At 49.9% G+C, this 19023-nt stretch overlaps 6 protein-coding genes across 6 annotated transcripts; 2 read left to right on the forward strand and 4 right to left on the reverse strand.

Moving 5' to 3' along the window:
• Positions 1-231: 231 nt before the first annotated feature.
• Positions 232-2517, reverse strand: HO133_008814 (uncharacterized protein; the record flags this gene model as incomplete). The annotated part of the gene is made up of 5 exons (XM_037299677.1): positions 232-947; positions 1005-1254; positions 1401-1425; positions 1594-2331; positions 2381-2517. The coding sequence occupies 5 exons, from the start codon at positions 2515-2517 to the stop codon at positions 232-234; spliced, it is 1866 nt and encodes a 621-aa protein (XP_037155678.1).
• Positions 2518-2825: 308 nt separating this feature from the next.
• HO133_008815 (uncharacterized protein) lies at positions 2826-4606 on the forward strand (the record flags this gene model as incomplete). Its single annotated transcript, XM_037299678.1, has 4 exons — positions 2826-2933; positions 3028-3514; positions 3565-4316; positions 4370-4606. The coding sequence occupies 4 exons, from the start codon at positions 2826-2828 to the stop codon at positions 4604-4606; spliced, it is 1584 nt and encodes a 527-aa protein (XP_037155679.1).
• Positions 4607-4989: 383 nt separating this feature from the next.
• HO133_008816 (uncharacterized protein) lies at positions 4990-7995 on the reverse strand (the record flags this gene model as incomplete). Its single annotated transcript, XM_037299679.1, has 10 exons — positions 4990-5685; positions 5742-5939; positions 6095-6133; positions 6282-6349; positions 6414-6486; positions 6633-6727; positions 6776-6833; positions 7003-7179; positions 7242-7586; positions 7657-7995. 10 exons carry the CDS (start codon positions 7993-7995, stop codon positions 4990-4992), a joined length of 2088 nt encoding a protein of 695 aa, XP_037155680.1.
• A 5626-nt stretch (positions 7996-13621) lies between these two features.
• Positions 13622-15712, reverse strand: HO133_008817 (uncharacterized protein; the record flags this gene model as incomplete). The annotated part of the gene is made up of 2 exons (XM_037299680.1): positions 13622-13968; positions 14590-15712. The coding sequence occupies 2 exons, from the start codon at positions 15710-15712 to the stop codon at positions 13622-13624; spliced, it is 1470 nt and encodes a 489-aa protein (XP_037155681.1).
• Positions 15713-15959: 247 nt separating this feature from the next.
• Positions 15960-17597, forward strand: HO133_008818 (uncharacterized protein; the record flags this gene model as incomplete). Its single annotated transcript, XM_037299681.1, has 9 exons — positions 15960-16050; positions 16105-16154; positions 16211-16773; positions 16832-16954; positions 17006-17060; positions 17125-17222; positions 17281-17411; positions 17461-17492; positions 17547-17597. 9 exons carry the CDS (start codon positions 15960-15962, stop codon positions 17595-17597), a joined length of 1194 nt encoding a protein of 397 aa, XP_037155682.1.
• A 107-nt stretch (positions 17598-17704) lies between these two features.
• On the reverse strand, positions 17705-18546 carry HO133_008819 (uncharacterized protein; the record flags this gene model as incomplete). Its single annotated transcript, XM_037299682.1, has 6 exons — positions 17705-17776; positions 17919-18008; positions 18062-18112; positions 18267-18284; positions 18359-18433; positions 18493-18546. The coding sequence occupies 6 exons, from the start codon at positions 18544-18546 to the stop codon at positions 17705-17707; spliced, it is 360 nt and encodes a 119-aa protein (XP_037155683.1).
• Between the last annotated feature and the right edge of the window lie 477 nt (positions 18547-19023).

Genomic DNA, 19023 nt, shown 5'->3' on the forward strand with positions numbered 1-19023 from the left:
GCATCCGCATCCGCATCCTCGTAACAAGTCACGAACGCGGACGCGGACGCTTGCCATGGCGTTAGAAGTCTGGATGAAGGCGCCGGGAGCACAGATTGAACGAAGTAGAATAACATTCGTGGAGCAAAAATTCTAAACATCTGGTACTCTCATACATGTGCACAAAGTCATCTACTAGACTCATCACAACATTCCTATCAACGCCCAGGCTCCCTGTCCCAGCACCGAGCCTTATTGCCCTTTCTCTCTGGCGTCATCATTCCACTTCCTGATCCTGGTTGAGATCATGGTTTCGAAGTCGTCCCTCAACGCTTTGGGCGCGAGGGGGACAAGCATGCGAGCTCTCTTTTCCCCAAAACGGAAGTGCTCAACTTTGATGGCCTGAAGGATATATACGGCCACGGTGCTTAATTCTACGCGCAATAGAGCCGCGATCACATTAGATTCCATTGAATTTTTCTCCCAGAGATAGTAAGCGCGCAAGTGTGCCTTGTTTGGTTTCATCTTGATGGCGGTGGGACGCGCTTCTATGTATTCAGTGACTGAAGCGTTGGCTTCGACAATCTCAGGGGCGAGCTCCTCTTTCGATGGGATGGCAAAAAGAGATTTTGACGATGGCGGAGGGCGCGAGTCTAGAGAAGGGATGGAGGAGGAGGATGATACTGAGGATGCTGGCAGCTGCGGGTATAACGATGCAGACTCTTCGATTGCTAACTTTTGGAAGTCGTCCTCTAGGAAGAAGAATGTATTTGAAGCAGCGTCTGTACTTCCTTCTTCAATCGACTCCGATGCTTCATCAAACGACTCTACTCTTTGACCATTTGCTAAGCGGATTGGTAGATTCAATTCTGCGTGCGCAGGTCGAGGAGGCGTAGGTTCCAACGCTCTTCTCTTCGCTTCCAGAATGTAATAGAGTTGGAGAGCAGCGTACGAATCAGAAGCAGCATCTAAGAAAGGGTCCAGTCAGATGATCCAAATTAATGAGAAGGAGCTTGCTGACTTACATTGTGTCTGTTGGTAAGTTAAGTCCTGGCTGTTGCTCCAATCGCTCGTTCGTACATCACCCTTATCCAAGGGAAGCTGAAGATGCTCTTGGACTTGCTGTTTCAGTGAAACCAGCGTCTTGCTTATTTTCTTGACATTTCCAGAGGAGAATTTGACCAACTTGTACAAGTGGCTGAGTTCGAAGAGTCCGTGGGAATCAATACGCAGGAACTTCCGGAGTCTCGTGCAGTCTGCTTTGATGGCGACGCCCTACAACATCTCCAGTCAGAAACATCCTTGCCAAATATCAGAACTGAGTCATGAAAATTTTGAGGGAATCATTCTACTTCCGCAACGTGTCTCGCAACTCAAAATATAATAAGGGATAGGGAATTGAAGCTAGAGAAGCTGCTTACGACTTTGCTTATTGAAGATGACTCCCTATCGAACATTTCGGAGTCAGCATTTCTACATCAGAGTGCAATCTAAATCACAAAACAGATTTTGAGAGTGGCATCGAAGGCGGTATAAAGGTACCACTTTCGGAACATGTCTTGCGACTCGGGAAGGGACATAATTTAGACAAAACAGCACGGAGATAAGCCATACATGATTTCCTTCAGAGAGGGTGCAACAAAATCCTCGATTTGTTGCGCCTTCTCCGAGGTAGCGGCATTGGGATAACGAGCAATATGAGCGAGCAACACCCGTTCTTCACTCGCTATCTGGATCAGCGCGACGTTCTTCGTTATTCCGTCAGTCGCGGACGAATTTGGTGTCCATTCAATGTCAAAACCTATGACCTTTTCGTCGAGAAACAGCTGAGCTATTTTCTCGGTATTTTCCTTGTTCTTACAGTAATGCACCTTCACTTTGTCTTTGTCTCCACCCGGTCCTTGGTACAATGTATAATGCCAGTAGGATGCGGTACTGGTAGGCTCAGCAAGCAGGGCATTTCGCAGCTTAACTTCGGGAATATGAAAGCCGAGCGGACTGCGGAATGTCTCATCATTCGATGGAGGACAGCGTTCAAAATGAGCAGATTCAGGAGAATGGCCATCATCATTCGAACCAGGACTCTTTGTTGCACATCCGAGTTGGGTCTGAAGCATATGCATTGTGCTTTTGGTCGAGACAATATTTTCACAGCCATCGCGATGTTCATCTCGTGATTCAATGCGTTGTTGCGTTGGCGGCTCAGTCCAGATTTGCGAACTTGTTCCCTGGGACAGTGGGCCGTGGATGAGATGGGACGCACTCTGAGAAGGTGTACTTTCATGGCTGGACGCAAATGTGATGCCGTGAAAGCTGTCCCAAGTACGGTCAGAGCCAGGTCGTGACACTGCACTAACGGTATAATCAGTTGCCTGCTTCCTTATAGAGCGGAAAGGCATACGCGGATGGCATTACTTTCAAGACAGCTGGTGTATCCCGACGAGAGCTCCTATCTGGCGCAGCGTCTGTACTCATCATGAGAAGAGGCCTTGCAGCGCGGCGGCTCACGTTCGAGGCAAGTCTCTGCTGACGGAGCATGGTGGAGAGAAATAGGCGCCATTAGGACCAGCCCCATTGCTGTCCCTGACTCATAGGCGACAAGTTACGCCAGATGAAATCCGAAGACGCGTTTCGCTTTTCGCTGCTCTTAGATGGCGGTGGCGATACTGGATTGGATTGATTGGATTGGCGGAGATGTGCCTGAACCCGGATTCTTAGCGCCCGAGACCTGCACAAAAGATTCAGCCCTACGAACCAAATCAGTTACAAAAATTCGTGTCCGCAAGAAAGAAATTTATAGCAATGTTACCACTTGGACTGTATTTACCTGTTTCCGAGTGACCACAATGCCCAAGTCAGGGTCGGAAGTGTCTGATGACTTTGAGTTCATCGAGACTCCAGCTGCTCCAACCTCTGTGCCTCCCCCTGAGGACTATGGAGTTAGGACAACTATCGTGAGTACCAACTCATTCGGCAGCTCCAATTGACTCTGAAATGGATGACCGGGGGTATGTGGTCATATTATCAAGGCTGACACTGGCTCTGTAGTACCCTTCAATCAAGAATGGCCCCCTCCCTGCCGACTCTGCAAGCAGCGACAGCTTCAATAATATTCTACTCGGTACAATTCTCGCCGTGGTACCAGCCTACTTGGCGCGTCAGGTCAACGGAGGCCTTTTCACCTGGATTTTTTTCGCCTTGTTCACCAGTATTCCCATCCTAGCCACATTCTGGTATCTAGCTTCTACGATATCTCCGCGAAAAAATGAGAAAGCTCGATATCCAGGAAGACCGGTGGAGCATTACCTGCAGTTCCACAGCGAAAAGGATAGAGCGAGATACCATGGCAAAAGCAAGATACCAATGGAGACCTTTCACGAGAAGTACTTCGATGGCGCCGTCGACTTCAAAGGCGATGCCTTGGAGGTGATGGAATACCGCCATGACTGGGCAAATTTCAGATTCACACTCAGCCTGTTCCGCTTCTTCCTCACTGGTATGATGCCAGAGGTTATCATGCACACTCGCTCTCAAGGTGAGCTACTTTTCAATGCAGGCTGGCCATGTGGTCTCTAACGGCCCCAGACGAGGAACAGGTGCGAGACCATTACGACCGCGGTGACGACTTCTACGGTTGGTTCCTAGGTCCCCGCATGATCTACACTTCTGGCATCATTTCCGACATCAACAAGGAAGAAAGCCTCGAGCAGCTGCAAGACAACAAACTCGGAGTTGTGTGCGAGAAGATTGGCCTCAAACGCGGTGAATCTTTACTTGACATTGGTTGCGGTTGGGGGACGCTTGCCAAATACGCCAGCACGAGTTATGGAGCACATGTGACAGGAGTCACCCTCGGAAGGAATCAGACAGCGTGGGGTAACAATGCATTGCGAAAAGCGGGCATTGAAGAAAGCCAAAGCCAAATCCTATGTATGGATTATCGTGATATCCCTTTGCCGCCCGGAGGATATAACAAGATTACGTGTTTGGAGATGGCAGAGCACGTTGGTGTTAAATATTTCTCTACCTTCTTGAAGCAGGTCTACGACATGCTGGATGACGATGGGGTCTTCTTTCTGCAGATCGCTGGCATCCGGAAATGCTGGCAATACGAAGATCTGATCTGGGGGCTCTTCATGAACAAATACATCTTCCCCGGAGCGGATGCATCAACACCTTTGGGATGGTTCGTGGATAAGTTGGAAGGCGCTGGATTTGAAGTGAAGGGCATCGACACCATCGGAGTCCACTACTCCGCAACACTTTGGAGATGGTACAGGAACTGGATGGCAAACAGGGAGAAAGTCGAAGCGAAGTATGGGAATAGGTGGTTCAGGGTACGTCTCTTGTCTTCCAACAGCCGCACTTGTGTACTGATGTATCATTCCAGATCTGGGAGTTTTTTCTTGCCTACTCAACCATCGTCTCCCGCCAGGGCTCTGCGACTTGTTATCAGATTACGTTGGTCAAAAATATCAACTCCACACACCGGATAGAAGGGGTCCCTACTCAATTCGGCCTGACAGGAGCACTGGCAACGTCCAATGTCGATGCTGCAGCGAATCGCTTCAAGAATGTTGCTGGTGGCTTAGGAGATCAGGTCCGACAAGCGTTGCGATCTGAGTAGCCAACTTCTGTTTACTTGGACATCGACATATTTGGATGACCAGTTCCGAGAGCATAGTACAGCGAAGTACGCGAGAATCTGTGTCGTGGACACCAACAATAGAGTCGCTCAAAAGTCTCTTTTACCAGAGTCAGATCTAGATTTGCTTCAAGTTAGATACTGATAAAGATGTCGCCCCTTCAACATGGCCTGTAGAACTACGTGAAGCTTTTGGATGTACCATTGGCATTCATTCATGACTATCATACCCTTGCTCTACAGCCGTAAATGGCTTTCAACGCGATACAGAGAGAGTTACGTAACATGATCCGTACGTAACCAACAACATGCCCCATCCACCATACTCCCATCAGACCGCCATCCCCACCCATTCCGTTGGGCACTCAAGGCACAGGGACCGACACGAACCTCGCCAGACTGGGAACCCCCGCACCCATCGCGAACAGATAGTAATAGCCGGGGATCAAAACGCCCGGATCGAGGGGCAACGTCATGGTGTAAGTGGTGCCGTTGGCGGTGGCGTTCAACGGGATACGCCGCTGGTCCGTGTTCACGGTATGCGTTGTCGCGCCGAGTCTAAGCATGGCCCAAGCGGTGACTGGCGAGTCTGTGGTCGCTATCAGAGTTCCGCCGACGCTGACTTGAGAGGGAGCTGATTCTACGACCGGTCTGATGGCCCGGCTGCCGTTGGGGTTGAACAGGTAGCTGGGGCTGTAGATCTGGCCGTCGTAGTGATTTGTCGCACAGGCTCCGCACAGGCCACCCCCGGCGGATAGGATAGTGGCGTCCGGTAGGAGGATCCCGATTGAGTGGTAGTTACGCGGTATGGCCTGGGGTGCGAGTTTTGTGAAATTGGTAGACACAGGGTCCCACATTTCCGGTTGAAGCTGGCTGCCGTTGTCAGAAAAGGGAATACCATATTCTTGGCCACCCGAGATGAAAATTGCTCCTGTGGGAAGTACAACCGCGTTGGCGAAGATTCTTGGGTAAGACATTGGGCTGATTGTCTGGACGGTGGCTGCACTCATCGCGGTACCGATCGTGATGATACTGGCATTTGCCGTCGCATTGGCGCCTTGCTGTGGACGTGTGAGCAATGGTTCGCCGTGTATTCAAGGCAGTGAGACAGGTATACGTAATCAATTGCCCCACCGACTACCAGAATTTTTCCTGCCGTAGCATCATACATGACCGCGTTTCCGCACATGGCGTCGCCATCAGCGCGATCCCCCGCCGCTACCTGGCTGCCCGTTCCATTGGTGCCATACCAATTCATAGCTTTGCTCGGTCCTGCCTGGAAGATCGATGCACCCTTCCAAGCAAAGAGCATTCCCTACAACATCTATAGTCAGCATTGCTTCTCCAAGGCAACAGGCCTGAGGCATGAGCCGGGCTTCAATAACGAAAGCAGTGGTTTGCTTCTGAGTATCGTCTTTCAACCCAAGCTACGGTAACGGCTAGAAAGGGGCGATATTAAAACGTTCGTACATGGTTATCAGCACGGTATACGAGCTGCGCATCGTTGGTCTGACGGGGTTCTCCAGTCAGCAATGACTTCTTCTTGACGAGAATTGGAGTATTGAAACATGTGCTTGGAAGTATGAGACTCCCGGATCATGTCTGGCCGCTCTCGAGGACGTCCAACTGAGGAGGTTCAAGGCAGCGGAAGTCCTACCAACATAGGAGCAACTGGTGCACCAGGAACTAGGGTCCAATTATTCGTTGATGGGTTGTAGATTTCCCCTGTATAATGTGTGAGCACAAGAAGCACGGAACATTGACAACCGCATTATTCAAGGCTTCATACCATTCTTGCCGCCCTCGTTCCCACTCCAGGACCCACCGATCGTAAAAAGATTGCCGTTGGAGAGTGTGACCATCTATATGATTTGCGAGTCAGTGTGTCTCTTCTGAGATCAATATGAGTGGTGGAACAGGTCTCTGGAGTGCTTTACTCCTGCGACAAGTCTTGCAATTCAGAATGCAGTACGAACCATGAAGAAATGGCTCGGAAAACATGACTCACAGATTGATAGCCGCGAGGGATCTTCATATGTCCTTCTGCTGTCCATGAACTCATTTCTGGATCATATATACTCGTTTTGGCAGCATCATTACCACCTGCCATCGTTAATGTCAAGTATGTATATGCCCAGATGTTGCACTGACCTGTTGCAACGACTCGACCCTTGGCGTCTAGAGAGAGGCCTTCACAAAACATGTCGTGCTATCGGACAATTCGGAGTCAGTATGTCCCCATAACAATGCAAAACGGGGGACAAGACAGGTTCTGGAAGTAGCATTGAAGGCGAAGAAAAGGTACCACTTCGGAAATATGTCTTGCCGCTCAGGACAGGATGCGCTTTGGGACAGAACAACACGGAGATAAGCCATACGTCTGTATTGGAAATGTTCCGCTGGGAAACTAGTCCTGTGGTCATATTGTACGTGGCAGTGAGCGTATTCTTGCCGGCGCTTCCAGCGAAGGTACTGGCAGCCCACGATGACCACACAAGGATGTTTCCAGAACTATAGTCAATTGCTGCGGAGACGGGGACAAGGGGAAAGTCTATCTGGGATAGGATATATTAGTCAACATCGCGAGCCTTCGAACAGGGATATTAGGCCAGCTCACGGTAGGACTCCACTCTCCCTCGCCTGAGGCTGGGGAAGGCGTGCTGGTCTCGAAGATATTGAAGGATGCACAACTAGTCCAAGGCCCTCGGCTTCCCGCCTCTGTTAGGGCAATGATTCTGACATATCGGGCATAAGAGGCTTCGAATATTGTCGTTTTGGTGCTATTGCTGTCCTGATATGTGCCCAACGCAACTGGAGTCCAAGTGCCATTGTCTACACTCAGAACTATCTGGTGCTCCCCGATATTGCCGTTGCTTGGACCATCCTGGCGTGGTATATACGCAATGCTGTTAATTAGATAAGTCTGGCCCATGTCGATGGTCAGCGCGTGTGGTAGGGAAGCCTGGATGCATCTAGTGTCAGCATACATTTGGCAGACGCACCCTGAGATGTTGATTTTAGAGGTTCATTACTCCACTCATAGCTGAAGACGGTAGCCCAACGGTATAAGTCGTATGCCAAAATGTGTTCAGATTGCCGTCCAGGACGTTGGAAGGAGGGAAACCAGGCTGATAAATATCGGCTGTAGCGACCCAATTGGTCTGTGGGATAGACGTGGAAATGAGGGACTCTGCGGACCGACCCTCTGCTATCGCATCAAGGTTCAACCCATCGAGCGTGGCTACACCTTCGGTCACCAGGCCCCCATTGTCAGTACTTGCCGCCTGCACTGAAGCTGCTGGTTTGTTGAGGGCGATTGCAGAAGGCGCTATGGCATGGATGTGTCTTGGCGCAAGAGAGACTATTGCCATGAGGTGTAGCAGCATCTCCACTTGCGTCTTTGAGATGGGGGAAAACATTGCAAAACAAGGGTTTGTGATGCCTTGACTATTCGGGAGGTCAATGAACTGGGGATCTAATACACAGATCTAAGATATGCAAACAAGTTGGACACATGAGGCTTAAGGAAAGGGAAACGATAGGAAAGACAAGAACGATGTTGTCTTGGCTGTAGAAGTGAAGCCAGGGATCCTGAATGAGTGACGTAGCAACAAGCAAGATAGAGCCGAAGACTCGAGAATGAATGCACGAAGTTACAGAAAGGGTCGCTGCCTTGCCCCCACGGGCAGCCGGAGAGATGGGTTCCCTGCCCAGGGGAGGGATAGGATAGCGCCATCAATTCGGGCCTGCAGGCACACCGAGAGTAGCCTTTTGATATTCAAGGTGCTTATGCCTGGCATACACTGCGGAGAACGGAGACGGAGATGGGATCCACCCAGGAAGAAATCAAAATTGTAAGCAGAGTGAGCACTTGGGTCATGCGCCAATGAACGTTGCTTTATCCTGGCTACCTTAGGGTCTGGTACCTTAGGCCAAGCAACGACTCGAAAGGAAGCTTGAGCCGAAGGTTGAAGTGACATTCGCATTTCGCCGCTAGTCTTTTCCTTTGCCGTGCTGCCGCGCAAGGGCCGCGCGCCGCCCGAGTTGCGCTGCCTTAAAGTAGATGTAGATCATCGGTGGCCGTTTTAAACCCGGATTGACTACTTTATCTTTTTTCTTCATCGCGGCGTGCTACTTTTTAGACTCTCAAGCGCTCTTTTCGTCTATCATTCCGTGTCCATGATCTCACTATCTCATCTATGCCTTGTGGCCACACCCCATGATAGAGGGAGCGCTAAGCTGAGTTGCGACCCAATAAACAATTTCGCATGACTTTCATAATGCGACAGAAAAGCACTCATAGATCTTTCGTGAAATATGCCGCTTTCGCCTCAAACACGTCCATTATCCTCGTGCTTCGCTCCTCTTTGAAAACGAACTAGTCTCAGTACCCTCAGATAAGGTTCGTTCATTTTTTATGCTCTGACTTCTTGCTATCATAGGACCGAAGCTTCTTGCAGTACTCAGGGTTCGGCACCGCTCTCTCCTATGCGACAAATCCTCGATCACTAACCATGCTATCGAAAGCATTCAGGTCATTCAGCTCATGTTCTTCTGTTCTCCACCTCGGCCTGATTACGATAAGGTAGTGTGGCTCCGTCATCGCGGCGCTGAAATCAGCCAAAAGCCCGCCACTTGTAGTTCCGTGCCTGAACATCCATCGGTAGATGCCCAATTTTCGCATCATTTTCAGACCCCTCAAAATCTTCTTGACCAATCGCGAGGTAAATAGTACATCTTCGCTGATCAAGTCTTTCACGATGACTCGAAATGACTGTCTTATCTACGCTGGCTTGATATACTCGCTGTCAGGCCGATCCCATGCTTCAACATTGAAATTCTTTATTATCTCCTCTTCCCTTTCCGCCGGGATTGTCAGGAAGCCATAGCAACGCACCGCTAATTTTCCGTACACTTTGGTGTCAACGAGTCGCCCATAAGCGAGCAATTCGTTTTAGAAGGGATTCCTATGGCCGCGGAGAATATCAACGGATATGAGGTCGTGCTCCTTGCCCAATAAAGCTGCGCGGCCACTTTTATCGTCATAGAACTTGAACTATGTAAAGAAGACCACACCGCAGAGAGGCGAGGAGTCAAGGCGAGCTGCGCACCTTCAGCGCGTATGGCTTAGAGCCATCCAAGCTTCAAACACGTGCGCGTGCCCTTCTCCGGAGGTATTCTCGGGGTCAGTATCGCTTATAAGACAAAGAATGTTGATAGCGGCTGAACGGTCTCGGAATGGAGAGAGTTTTCGGCCTTTACATCTTGGAAGAGGCCCGTCGTAAAGAGGCGATTGATGCAATTGAGGCATTTCCTTGACGCTTAAAGCTCCGTTAGAGGGAATGAGCTGCTGGCTCTGCCAACGGAGCGGCGTTTGATGATCTATAAAGCAATGATAAAATTATAAAAAGTCTGGGGAGATTGGTGAGTTCATGCAAAAGTTGTCTACCTGTGCGAGGAGGTTCCGAATGGAGGAGAACAGTCGCTACGACCAGGGTGGCCTTGAGTCCCTGCGATTCTGATGAGCGGGACCCATCAGAATGTCGAATAACTGTCCTTTGAGGCCCGAACTGTTGCCACCACTAGGATACACAGCATTTCCGTATGGCGCTCTACATTCTATCTCAAATTAAGGTTTAATCTCCGACCTGACGAAACCCGTTTCAAATCTCGTTGTCATGCGGCGGGGCTAGAAGGATGCACCATCCAGCTAGCAAGTTTTGGTGAGAACAACGACTGCTTGTTAAATCTTCTAGAAAACTTTGGCTCTAGCAGCGTCTCGGCTGTAGACGGTCAAGGTCACATGCAGACTACTCTCACAGCCTTGTGCGCATCATAACTAATATTAAAGAAAGGAAGAGCTGAAGAGTGACCGGGAGATTCGAATGGGCTAGTAGGGCGTACGGCTGACATACATAAGCGAGATGCGTGTGGCAGGTAGCCTTGCAGCAGGGTGAGTTCAGCAGACCAATAGGAAATCACAATCAACGGACAGTCTTGCGTGGCTACGAGTTTCACTTTCGAAGGGGATGATTGAGGTGCATCACTAGCGCTGATGGTGCAGAGTCTCGTCGCAGGTTGATCGGTACCTACCTTAGCACAGCCATCAGCTGGGCGGCGATCCCGGAGCTATGTCGTGCGGCCGAGAAGTCTGCCTTCAATTGAATCGTTCCCTGAATGTACCATAACCGGCATCCGTTGGTGGGTACTTTCGTGCCAAGTTGATAGACGTTCCATCAAAAGTAGTAGAATGGCAGGACACCGCCAAGAAAAACGTAGCTCTGCACCAAGACTTACAAGTACGAAGGGTGAAGTTCCGAGGACCCGTTCCATGATTGTACTCTTCTCTCGTTTACGACCGATCCACCGTACCAAAACCCTACAACGGAGCCAGATATCACGACACCCGATCCTTTTGCGAAACGATGGAAGTTCATTCTGGTGCTAGGGATGCTTGTCCAACTCTTCCTAGTTGCTCGTCCTTCGATAGCCAAGAGCCGAAAGCTTGGCGAGAAAGCACGCGCCTACAGGCCGAGAAAGCCTTCGCAACATGACTGTAGATGACGCACAGGCTATACCAAAAACCACTACCGGATTGGGAATCCCGAAACTCTACGAATTTTCAATGGTCATGGCTCTCTTCAGCGCAGGCAGCGCGCAGAAGTGCCTTTGCGACTCGCCGTTGACTGATCTGGACGTCCAGACACAGGATGCCCGGTATATCTTCTCCCCTAGCAGCGACGGGGCAACTCAAGGATCTCGAAACTGCATCGAAGCGGGCTGCTGATGCTGGGGTGCTCCTTCTCGAATTTGGACTGAATAGACCAACATGGGAAAGAGCTATCGAAGCTATAGCGCGAATGGATTTCTTGAAAAAATGGAGCCATAAATACGAGGATGCACATATGGTTCCTGCTGACAATGTTAAACAGCTTGCAGATTCGCAATTAGATACCTTGTTGCCCAAGTGGCCTGCCAAATATCGCGATCCTTGCAGAATGATGGTTGTTTCGCTCCTGGTAGGCCGATTGCGACGCTTGATGATGGGAGTTCAGAGGATTGTCTGTGCTCTCCTTGGTTCATCGAATTCCAGGTACCCCAACTCACCCGCTATGTATCACAACGTAATCAATGGCATGCTCGATGGTCGAAGGTTACTGGTTCGCTATTTCGCCTTACCTCGACCTGATTTCCCGCGAGAACATTGGATAGAAGCCGGACCTGACAGTCACAATGAACGGTATGATTGGTTCAGTTACTTAGCGTATCCTTGGTATGCGACGTTGGGGGCCGGGAGCTTGGATTCCTAGGCTTCTTGGATCCAGAGTACCAGGCGACGACGGCGACAAGTATTATCGCCAAGGCTACACCTTCGCTGAGATCGGACCCCAAGCTCTCAGCACTATAAGGGCATGAGAGAAATGGATCAGCCTCGGGGTCAATTGGTTCAATGAAATCGAGGAGGATGCCCTTTTCCGCCCCAATAGGTGAGAGACTATGGTTTGTGAAATATACCAGCATCTGATGTCTTCGACTCGCATATGTTGCTTGGATAAGCTTTCTAAGGGCCAATCGGATCATCCCAGCCTTCCCTTCTCGAACCCCCTCCATAGCCTTATCTCCCCAGATGGTTCCGTTGTGCGCTTTCCGATCTTGACCAAACCAACAAGAACAGAGGGGTAGACCGGGAGTAAACATATGCGGCACGCTTTACCGCGAGAGGTACTCCACTTACACACGGACTACGGCGCGCTTGGCTTGGCCCGCTCTTTGTGCATTGTTGTCCCATCTCTCAGCAGCAGCGCTATTATTGCGACTTGAAAGAAAGCCTCCCAATTCGCATTGATGTCGAAACTCCCAGTGCGCTTTCGTGTCGAGAATTGAGCTCGAGTTCCGCAGAAGTGTGGCAGGAATGGGCGACCTTCTCATTTTCACGGAAGCGTGCATAAATGGACGCAGCTAAATTATACAACGATGAGAGCACTTAATCGATGAGAACCTGCCGAGTAAGCCTCTGTTAACTCATTAAGGTATCTAGTAGTATTTGTCAACGGACAACGCTTCTGCATGGCAATCGTTTTGGACTCCAAGGGGGTAGTTGACGGGCTATTCTTGCCATCTACCTGTTACGGCCGTCTGTACGCTCCGTACCTGCTCATCGCCTCGACAGACAATCCGGGCATGAAAACAAGAGCCCACGAGGATGGTCGGAAGATGGACTTGGACATGCTCAAGATGACGAGGGTCTGAGCGTATTGAGGTCCTGGCATGGCCGTTGATCTAGCTTCGAATGGATACTGCCCCGAAGATCACTTGATGCTTATTTTGCTGCTCAAGTTCGCGAGTCTAGTGCTCGGTAGAGATAGCGTTTTTGCGATTTTTCGACGCTCTTTCTTCGATAGCTCATTTCGTGCAAAGCGATCTTTTCCCTTCATTCCTAACAAGCCGCAAAAAGCTTGGATCATACCTTGCATGGATGCAAGCCAAGTGCTTACACCATTAGTAGACGATCTCATGACAAATCCATCGGACCTCACCGAGTTCGCATCGCAAGGAAAGAAGCCGCTCCGAATTAGCTCATCCCGAGACTGCAATGCCACCCGTGCATCCCCCGGCTAGTCGGAGTAGCTCGGTGAAAGCGGTTTCAAATTCGTCAGTGTTCTCCATGATGTATACTCCGCCTAGGCGTCGAATTAGCTGATTTTCGCTAGGCGAAGCCTCTGTTGATCTGGGCAGGGTATCAAAAATTGAGCGGATATCCTTGCACTTGCTCAAACGTTGTGTGCTGAGATCATCGCAGCCAGAGAGTTCTTTGCTGATCGACTGTGGCTTTCTCTGGACCGCGGCTTTGGAACTTCTTCGGGGTCGATCGATGTTGAGATTGTCGGATGGAGGGCTTATTTTTGGCCGCTTGTGGCTTGGCGGAAGGATTTTGGCCCAGAAACCAGCTGCTCGTCGACAGCAATGCGGGGCTCGGAAATCCTTTACCCAGATAGTTCACGAAAGATGCTTCTTGCGCGCGTTCTCCGTCATGTTCGCCATAGGACCGGGTGGAAAAGATCCCTGCCCCTTGGGTCGTGCCTGAAATCCAGAAAACGTATGATCTGTAGCTTTCGACCTGCCAGAGCTTCTCGCGCTGGATCCAAACCTGCTTCTCGGCTGCGACTTCTTGGGGAAACAAGATTTGATCTGATGAGACTGTACGGTATGAAGGATCTGCTCAAAGTCTGAGATTTTTTGAGATTGGAGATAATCGCAACGGAAACACTCAAGCAGCACATTAACCAATATTGGTATACCATCTTTCGACGCAACTCTCCAATTTACCACGCAAGCCTGCTCAGCTTAAGAAACAAGAGAAGGAAGTTTATCCTCCCCAGAAAGCTACGAGAGCGGCTTTCGGGGAAAAGAAATTCACAAACAAGAAGACGCAATCCATACCTGCTTCTTGGGTTAGTAATCGACACCTATGCTCCATTTTATGGCTTCAAACCACTGAAGGGGCATACCAATAGGGACACCGCACAGAGCCGCTGCTCCAGCGATCCTTGTTCAATATCGCACCAAGAGCCTCTCGTTCCTCTCATTCAGTATCTGTCACGTCTGAGCAGCATGGCTTTCACATGCAGCTCGAGGTCAAAACAGGGCAAGAGGCGGGCTTGGTGCCTGCATCATTTATTACCACGGCATTCGATGCACCAAAGAAGGCGCATACAGTCAGCTCGAGTCAATCGCTCATCTGCTTCCACTGTGACGCAGTTTCTGTCATTTGCGTGACCACTACATGAGAGTCGCTGCGGGCATAGACCTCTCCAAATCTGGCCCTCACACTTCCATTTCCCCCATGTTAACAGCCTCGCACTTATCCTACTCAGCCTCTTAGTGGTAAGACTAGACCAAACTTGAATTAGCATGACGCGAATCAGATTGCTTCTTAAGGAATTGAACGCTCAGAAGATACCTACCGTGTTGGCTCAAAGCCCTTTGCCTGCATAATGGACATTCTTGCTTCTCACCCAGCCAGTCTAAAATACACGTGAAGCAAAACGTATGTCCGCAAGTTGTAGATGATGGATCTTTCATCGGCTCGAGGCACAGTGTGCATTTTCTTTGCTGCTTCGGTTGTAACCAGGCGAGGCATGACGGATCTGAGAGATCGTAGCGCGGGAGGGAGGACGTGGGGAGGGGCGTATGGGTTGTAACTGAGATACGATTGCGGCTGGTATCTGCTTTCTCCATGGATTTTGAGGGCTCCAGTAGGTCGCCAGCTTCTTGGGTTCCTTGGTGGCTTTGGAGACCTATCTCCACCCCATCATCGAGGAAAGCACTGGATCCCTCTGTTGGTAGAGCGGTTGTGATAGTATTCTGGACGTGCAGATAAGCCTGCACAACTATTTGAAGCACTAATAGCACACCGAGAACTTCATAGCCTACGCGCTGTTCGGAGGGGGCCAGGCGCTTCGAGAAGATGTAGCGTAGCCCGAAGAGCCGCTTGCTGAGGTGATAGTAGGAGCCTGTGAAGTAGAAGACCGCGAGAAAAATAGCGCATATGGGGGAAGTCGAGACTGAGGTTATGGTGGACAGGTTCTCTAGGAGATAGAACTGGAGACGATGGTATAGAGAGGCTCTAGGAGACTTTGGTGCCCGACTGAGATTGCTTTCGATCTTGAGGCGAATGCGAGAGCGAAGACTGGGGAGAAGCTTGCTGAGGGTATAGGGTAGGAGAACGGCCGAGAGTACGTAGCCTGTGCGGCGACCTATGGCGGGAAGCTGCCTGGACTGATTTTCGATCTGATAGATATCACAGTACTCCTCGCCCAGGCTGCGATTGCCAAGCACGGTAGTGAGCCCAAGATAAAGCAGCTCAGTGAATGTGCGGGCTTCGGAGCCGTATCTGTGAGAGAACCGCGACCCGTATAGACGGCGAAGGATAGTAGAGAGCTGCTCAAAGAGGACGCCTTGGAAGTAAATATCTTTCTGATTGGAACGTATTATGTCTGGAGCGGCAGCGAAAGGGAAGGCATAGTCCGAGGTCAATGATCTGGGAACGTCGTGTACGTGATCGTTGGGGAGATTGGAAGTTGCCATGACTTGTCTCTTCCATACTCGATGTCACTGGCATATAAGCTTCCTTGAAGCGTCTCCACATTTGACTGCCTCGGCACAAGATCCATTGCCTCTTTAAGGTCGCAAGCCACTTGGCTTCAAGCGGCACCCGAGTATGCGCAAACTGTACAATACAAAGCTCGCGTGAGCAAGAAAACTCGCTCTAATCACATTCATTTCTTCTTTTGGTTTACACCTTTGAGAATGTTCGGTTGATTATGTCTACAGCATGGATGGGGATCCAGCTGTCGAGCCTGAGCTCGACGCCTTTAGTCTACTACTGCCTTTGCCGTACAGAATCGCAGTCATCCTTGTTCTTGGTATGCGTTATCCTCTCCCAATTAGCCAATGCAGTGTGGCTAATACACTCTTAGGCGTGTGGGCTTGGGGGGTCAATTTACACTACCTGTCTATCCTGAAGATCGTGAGCATGGCAAGCACCATACCAGCAATATCATTTGGCTGATGGGATTGTCCAAGGATTTGCCAATACTTATCAAGTATCACACTCGAACCTCTTCCAGCATCCCTCCCCACCACCGCCGAACATACCAGCTTGCGGCCACAGTAACTGTGCCCCTCATCATTTCTATCCTGCTCTTCTGGATTATCACACATGGACAACCGGCTCTGGTCCTCGCGTGGGATATCCTCCCTCAATCGTTCCTCTTCCTACTCGCCGTCTTCTTTCTCCTGCCTTTCCAACGCCTGTCACGCACAGGCCGATACCGATTCCTTTCGACTTTGAAACGTGTCAGCATTGGGGGGATTGCAGAAGCAGACAATGGAAAGTTCGGAGACATACTTTTGGCCGATGTCTTAACATCGTACGCAAAAGTTCTCGGTGACTTATTCGTGTCTTGGTGCATGCTTCTGTCTCCGGGGCTTTCGTCTACGGGCAAGCCTGATCGAAATTGTGGTGGCGCCTACATGGTGCCACTCATCATCAGCGTTCCCAGCATGATACGGCTCAGGCAGTGTTTGATTGAATTCTTGAGGGTCAGAAACAACCCTAATAAGAATGCAACCACAGGTTGGGGCGGGTATGCGGATGCCCTTTCGTGGAGTCAATACGAAGAGAGAGCTGATTAAATCATGCAGACAACACCTCGCAAATGCTCTGAAGTATTCCAGCGCTTTCCCAGTCATCGTTCTGAGCGCGCTGCAGCGAGGGACGAATCCGAACGATTTTGGCATGACCGAAGCGAGTTTATTTCGTTTGTGGTAGGACATAGCTTCTAGACCTGTACAAGGCCACGATTGACATAGGCCCAGGTTGTTCTTTGTCTTCCTCAACTCCTTCTACTCCTTCTATTGGGACGTTGCCAAAGTACCAATCCCTCATCCCTACATGCACTTGCTCGGGATGCGTTCTGACCAATCATTTCCTTCAGGATTGGGACCTCACTCTCTTTGCTCCCTCCTCCGTGCGCAATAACCCTGAGCACCCGTGGGGATTACGACGACACCAACATTTTCACAGTAAACAAATGTGAAACCCCTGTACCCATATCAAGATGTTACAATAGTGTAGACTAACAAAAAAACAGGTATTACGGCGCAATATTAATAGACCTCATGTTGCGGTGTACATGGAGTTTCAAGCTCAGTCCGCATTTAGATCACTTTAATGATTTAGAAGGATCGATCTTCATTATGGAGTTCTTAGAAGTCCTACGGCGTATGTGAATGACCCTTTCAACATGTGCCGTTTACTCATTCAGTATTAGGGTGGCTATGGATCTTCTTTCGAGTGGAAACGGTGAGTAGGCTCATGAGCCATTCGCAGTAGCAGATGATTCTAATGCTTTCACAGGAATGGGGTATATTGATTCATGAGCCATCTGAAGCAGCCAAGAATTGCTAATGCCACGGCAGTTCGTACCAATCGCGGTCCACCGGCAGAAGATATATTGCTAGGAGACATGATGGACAGCCCCATGAGCCCAACATTCCCGAAATAAGACGTGTACATTAGGTAGCATCATCCAAGACTGGCACCAAATCCGCCGCTAATGCAAAACATCTGCCCCGGTCCAAGAAATTCTGGACAAGCATCCTAGAGTTAGCATTGCTTTCTCGAAAACTTGATATCTTTGGCATGTCTACAGAGTGAACATTGCCAACAGATGACCCAAGTTTCCAAGACTCTATTCAGCAGATGAAATCTGGACTTGAAATTACGCACCTCCTCATCCGGCACCACAATCTTCTGGTATTCTTCGTCTTGGAAGCAAGCAGCTGTCATTGCGTACGAAGGGGCTTCAAATATAGCCATCTAGGACGGTTGGAGAATGCTCCTCGAAAGCGGCATGAATGAAGTGAACTCACGCCGTCGGCATCAGAGACAGGGAAGCCTACTTGCTTCAATTGTGCCGAAGCCTACGCAGGGTTTCCAGGTCAGCATTCCTTCTTCAAGGTCAAGCTTCAAGGTCAGGATTGTGCTGTTGGCCAACGAGGTCTTTGCTCCCGAAAAAGATCTTCGGGCTCACATCTTGGCATAGACGGGGAACGCATCTAGCCGAGGCGTACTTACTTCTTCATTGACATGAGCCTGCAGAGACAATATATACGATGTTAGCCCTTTGCAGCCACGGATCGAGCGTACCCGACGCAAGCTTCACGCACTTGTACATAACTGAGCAAATTCTTCTTGACAATGGCAATGCTGCTGAAAAGCTCTGCGTGCTGGTTCTTCCAGTACTGATGAAATTCATCGAGGCTCTCCCTGGCTTTCGGTACACGAGAAGCGTCATCCTCACTCTGTCCTTCCTCGCAACGAAGGACTTAGTCTTCGGTTTCTGTTCGTCTGCCATGGAGGGCAATGGCTTTTTCCAGTGCTGTTTTCGCTTTTGGGTTGTTTTACCAAATGCAGAAAGTGGGAATGACGGGGGTTGGATACAAATCTCCAGATCAGAGTTGGAAAAACTGTACCCCTCAATCTACGGCAACACATACGTACCATACTATCAGGGTCTGGCTCCCCTGGAATCTTCGTATTCGCTTCTTGTACAGATCCTACGCACGCCGGGTCGATAGCCTCCCCAACTTGCAGGAATCAGACCCCTTTTCTGCAAGAGCACCTGCGTGGTTGCGGTGGACAGGGTATGAAAACGCCACCGAGACGCGTAGGATCACCGACATAGCTATAGCTACTAAGTAGCCTTGAAACTCGAGTCAACAGATTCCCTTTTTCCTTAGGAACTGTACCCACGCTTCTTCAAGTTACTGTCTAGCTCCAATATCTGTAGTCGGGCTAACCTCTCCGATCTTGGCAAACGTATCTTAGCTTT

This window comes from Letharia lupina (genome assembly GCF_014066315.1).
Source record: "Letharia lupina isolate WasteWater1 chromosome Unknown contig_5, whole genome shotgun sequence".
NCBI classification, from domain to species: Eukaryota; Fungi; Ascomycota; class Lecanoromycetes; order Lecanorales; family Parmeliaceae; genus Letharia; species Letharia lupina.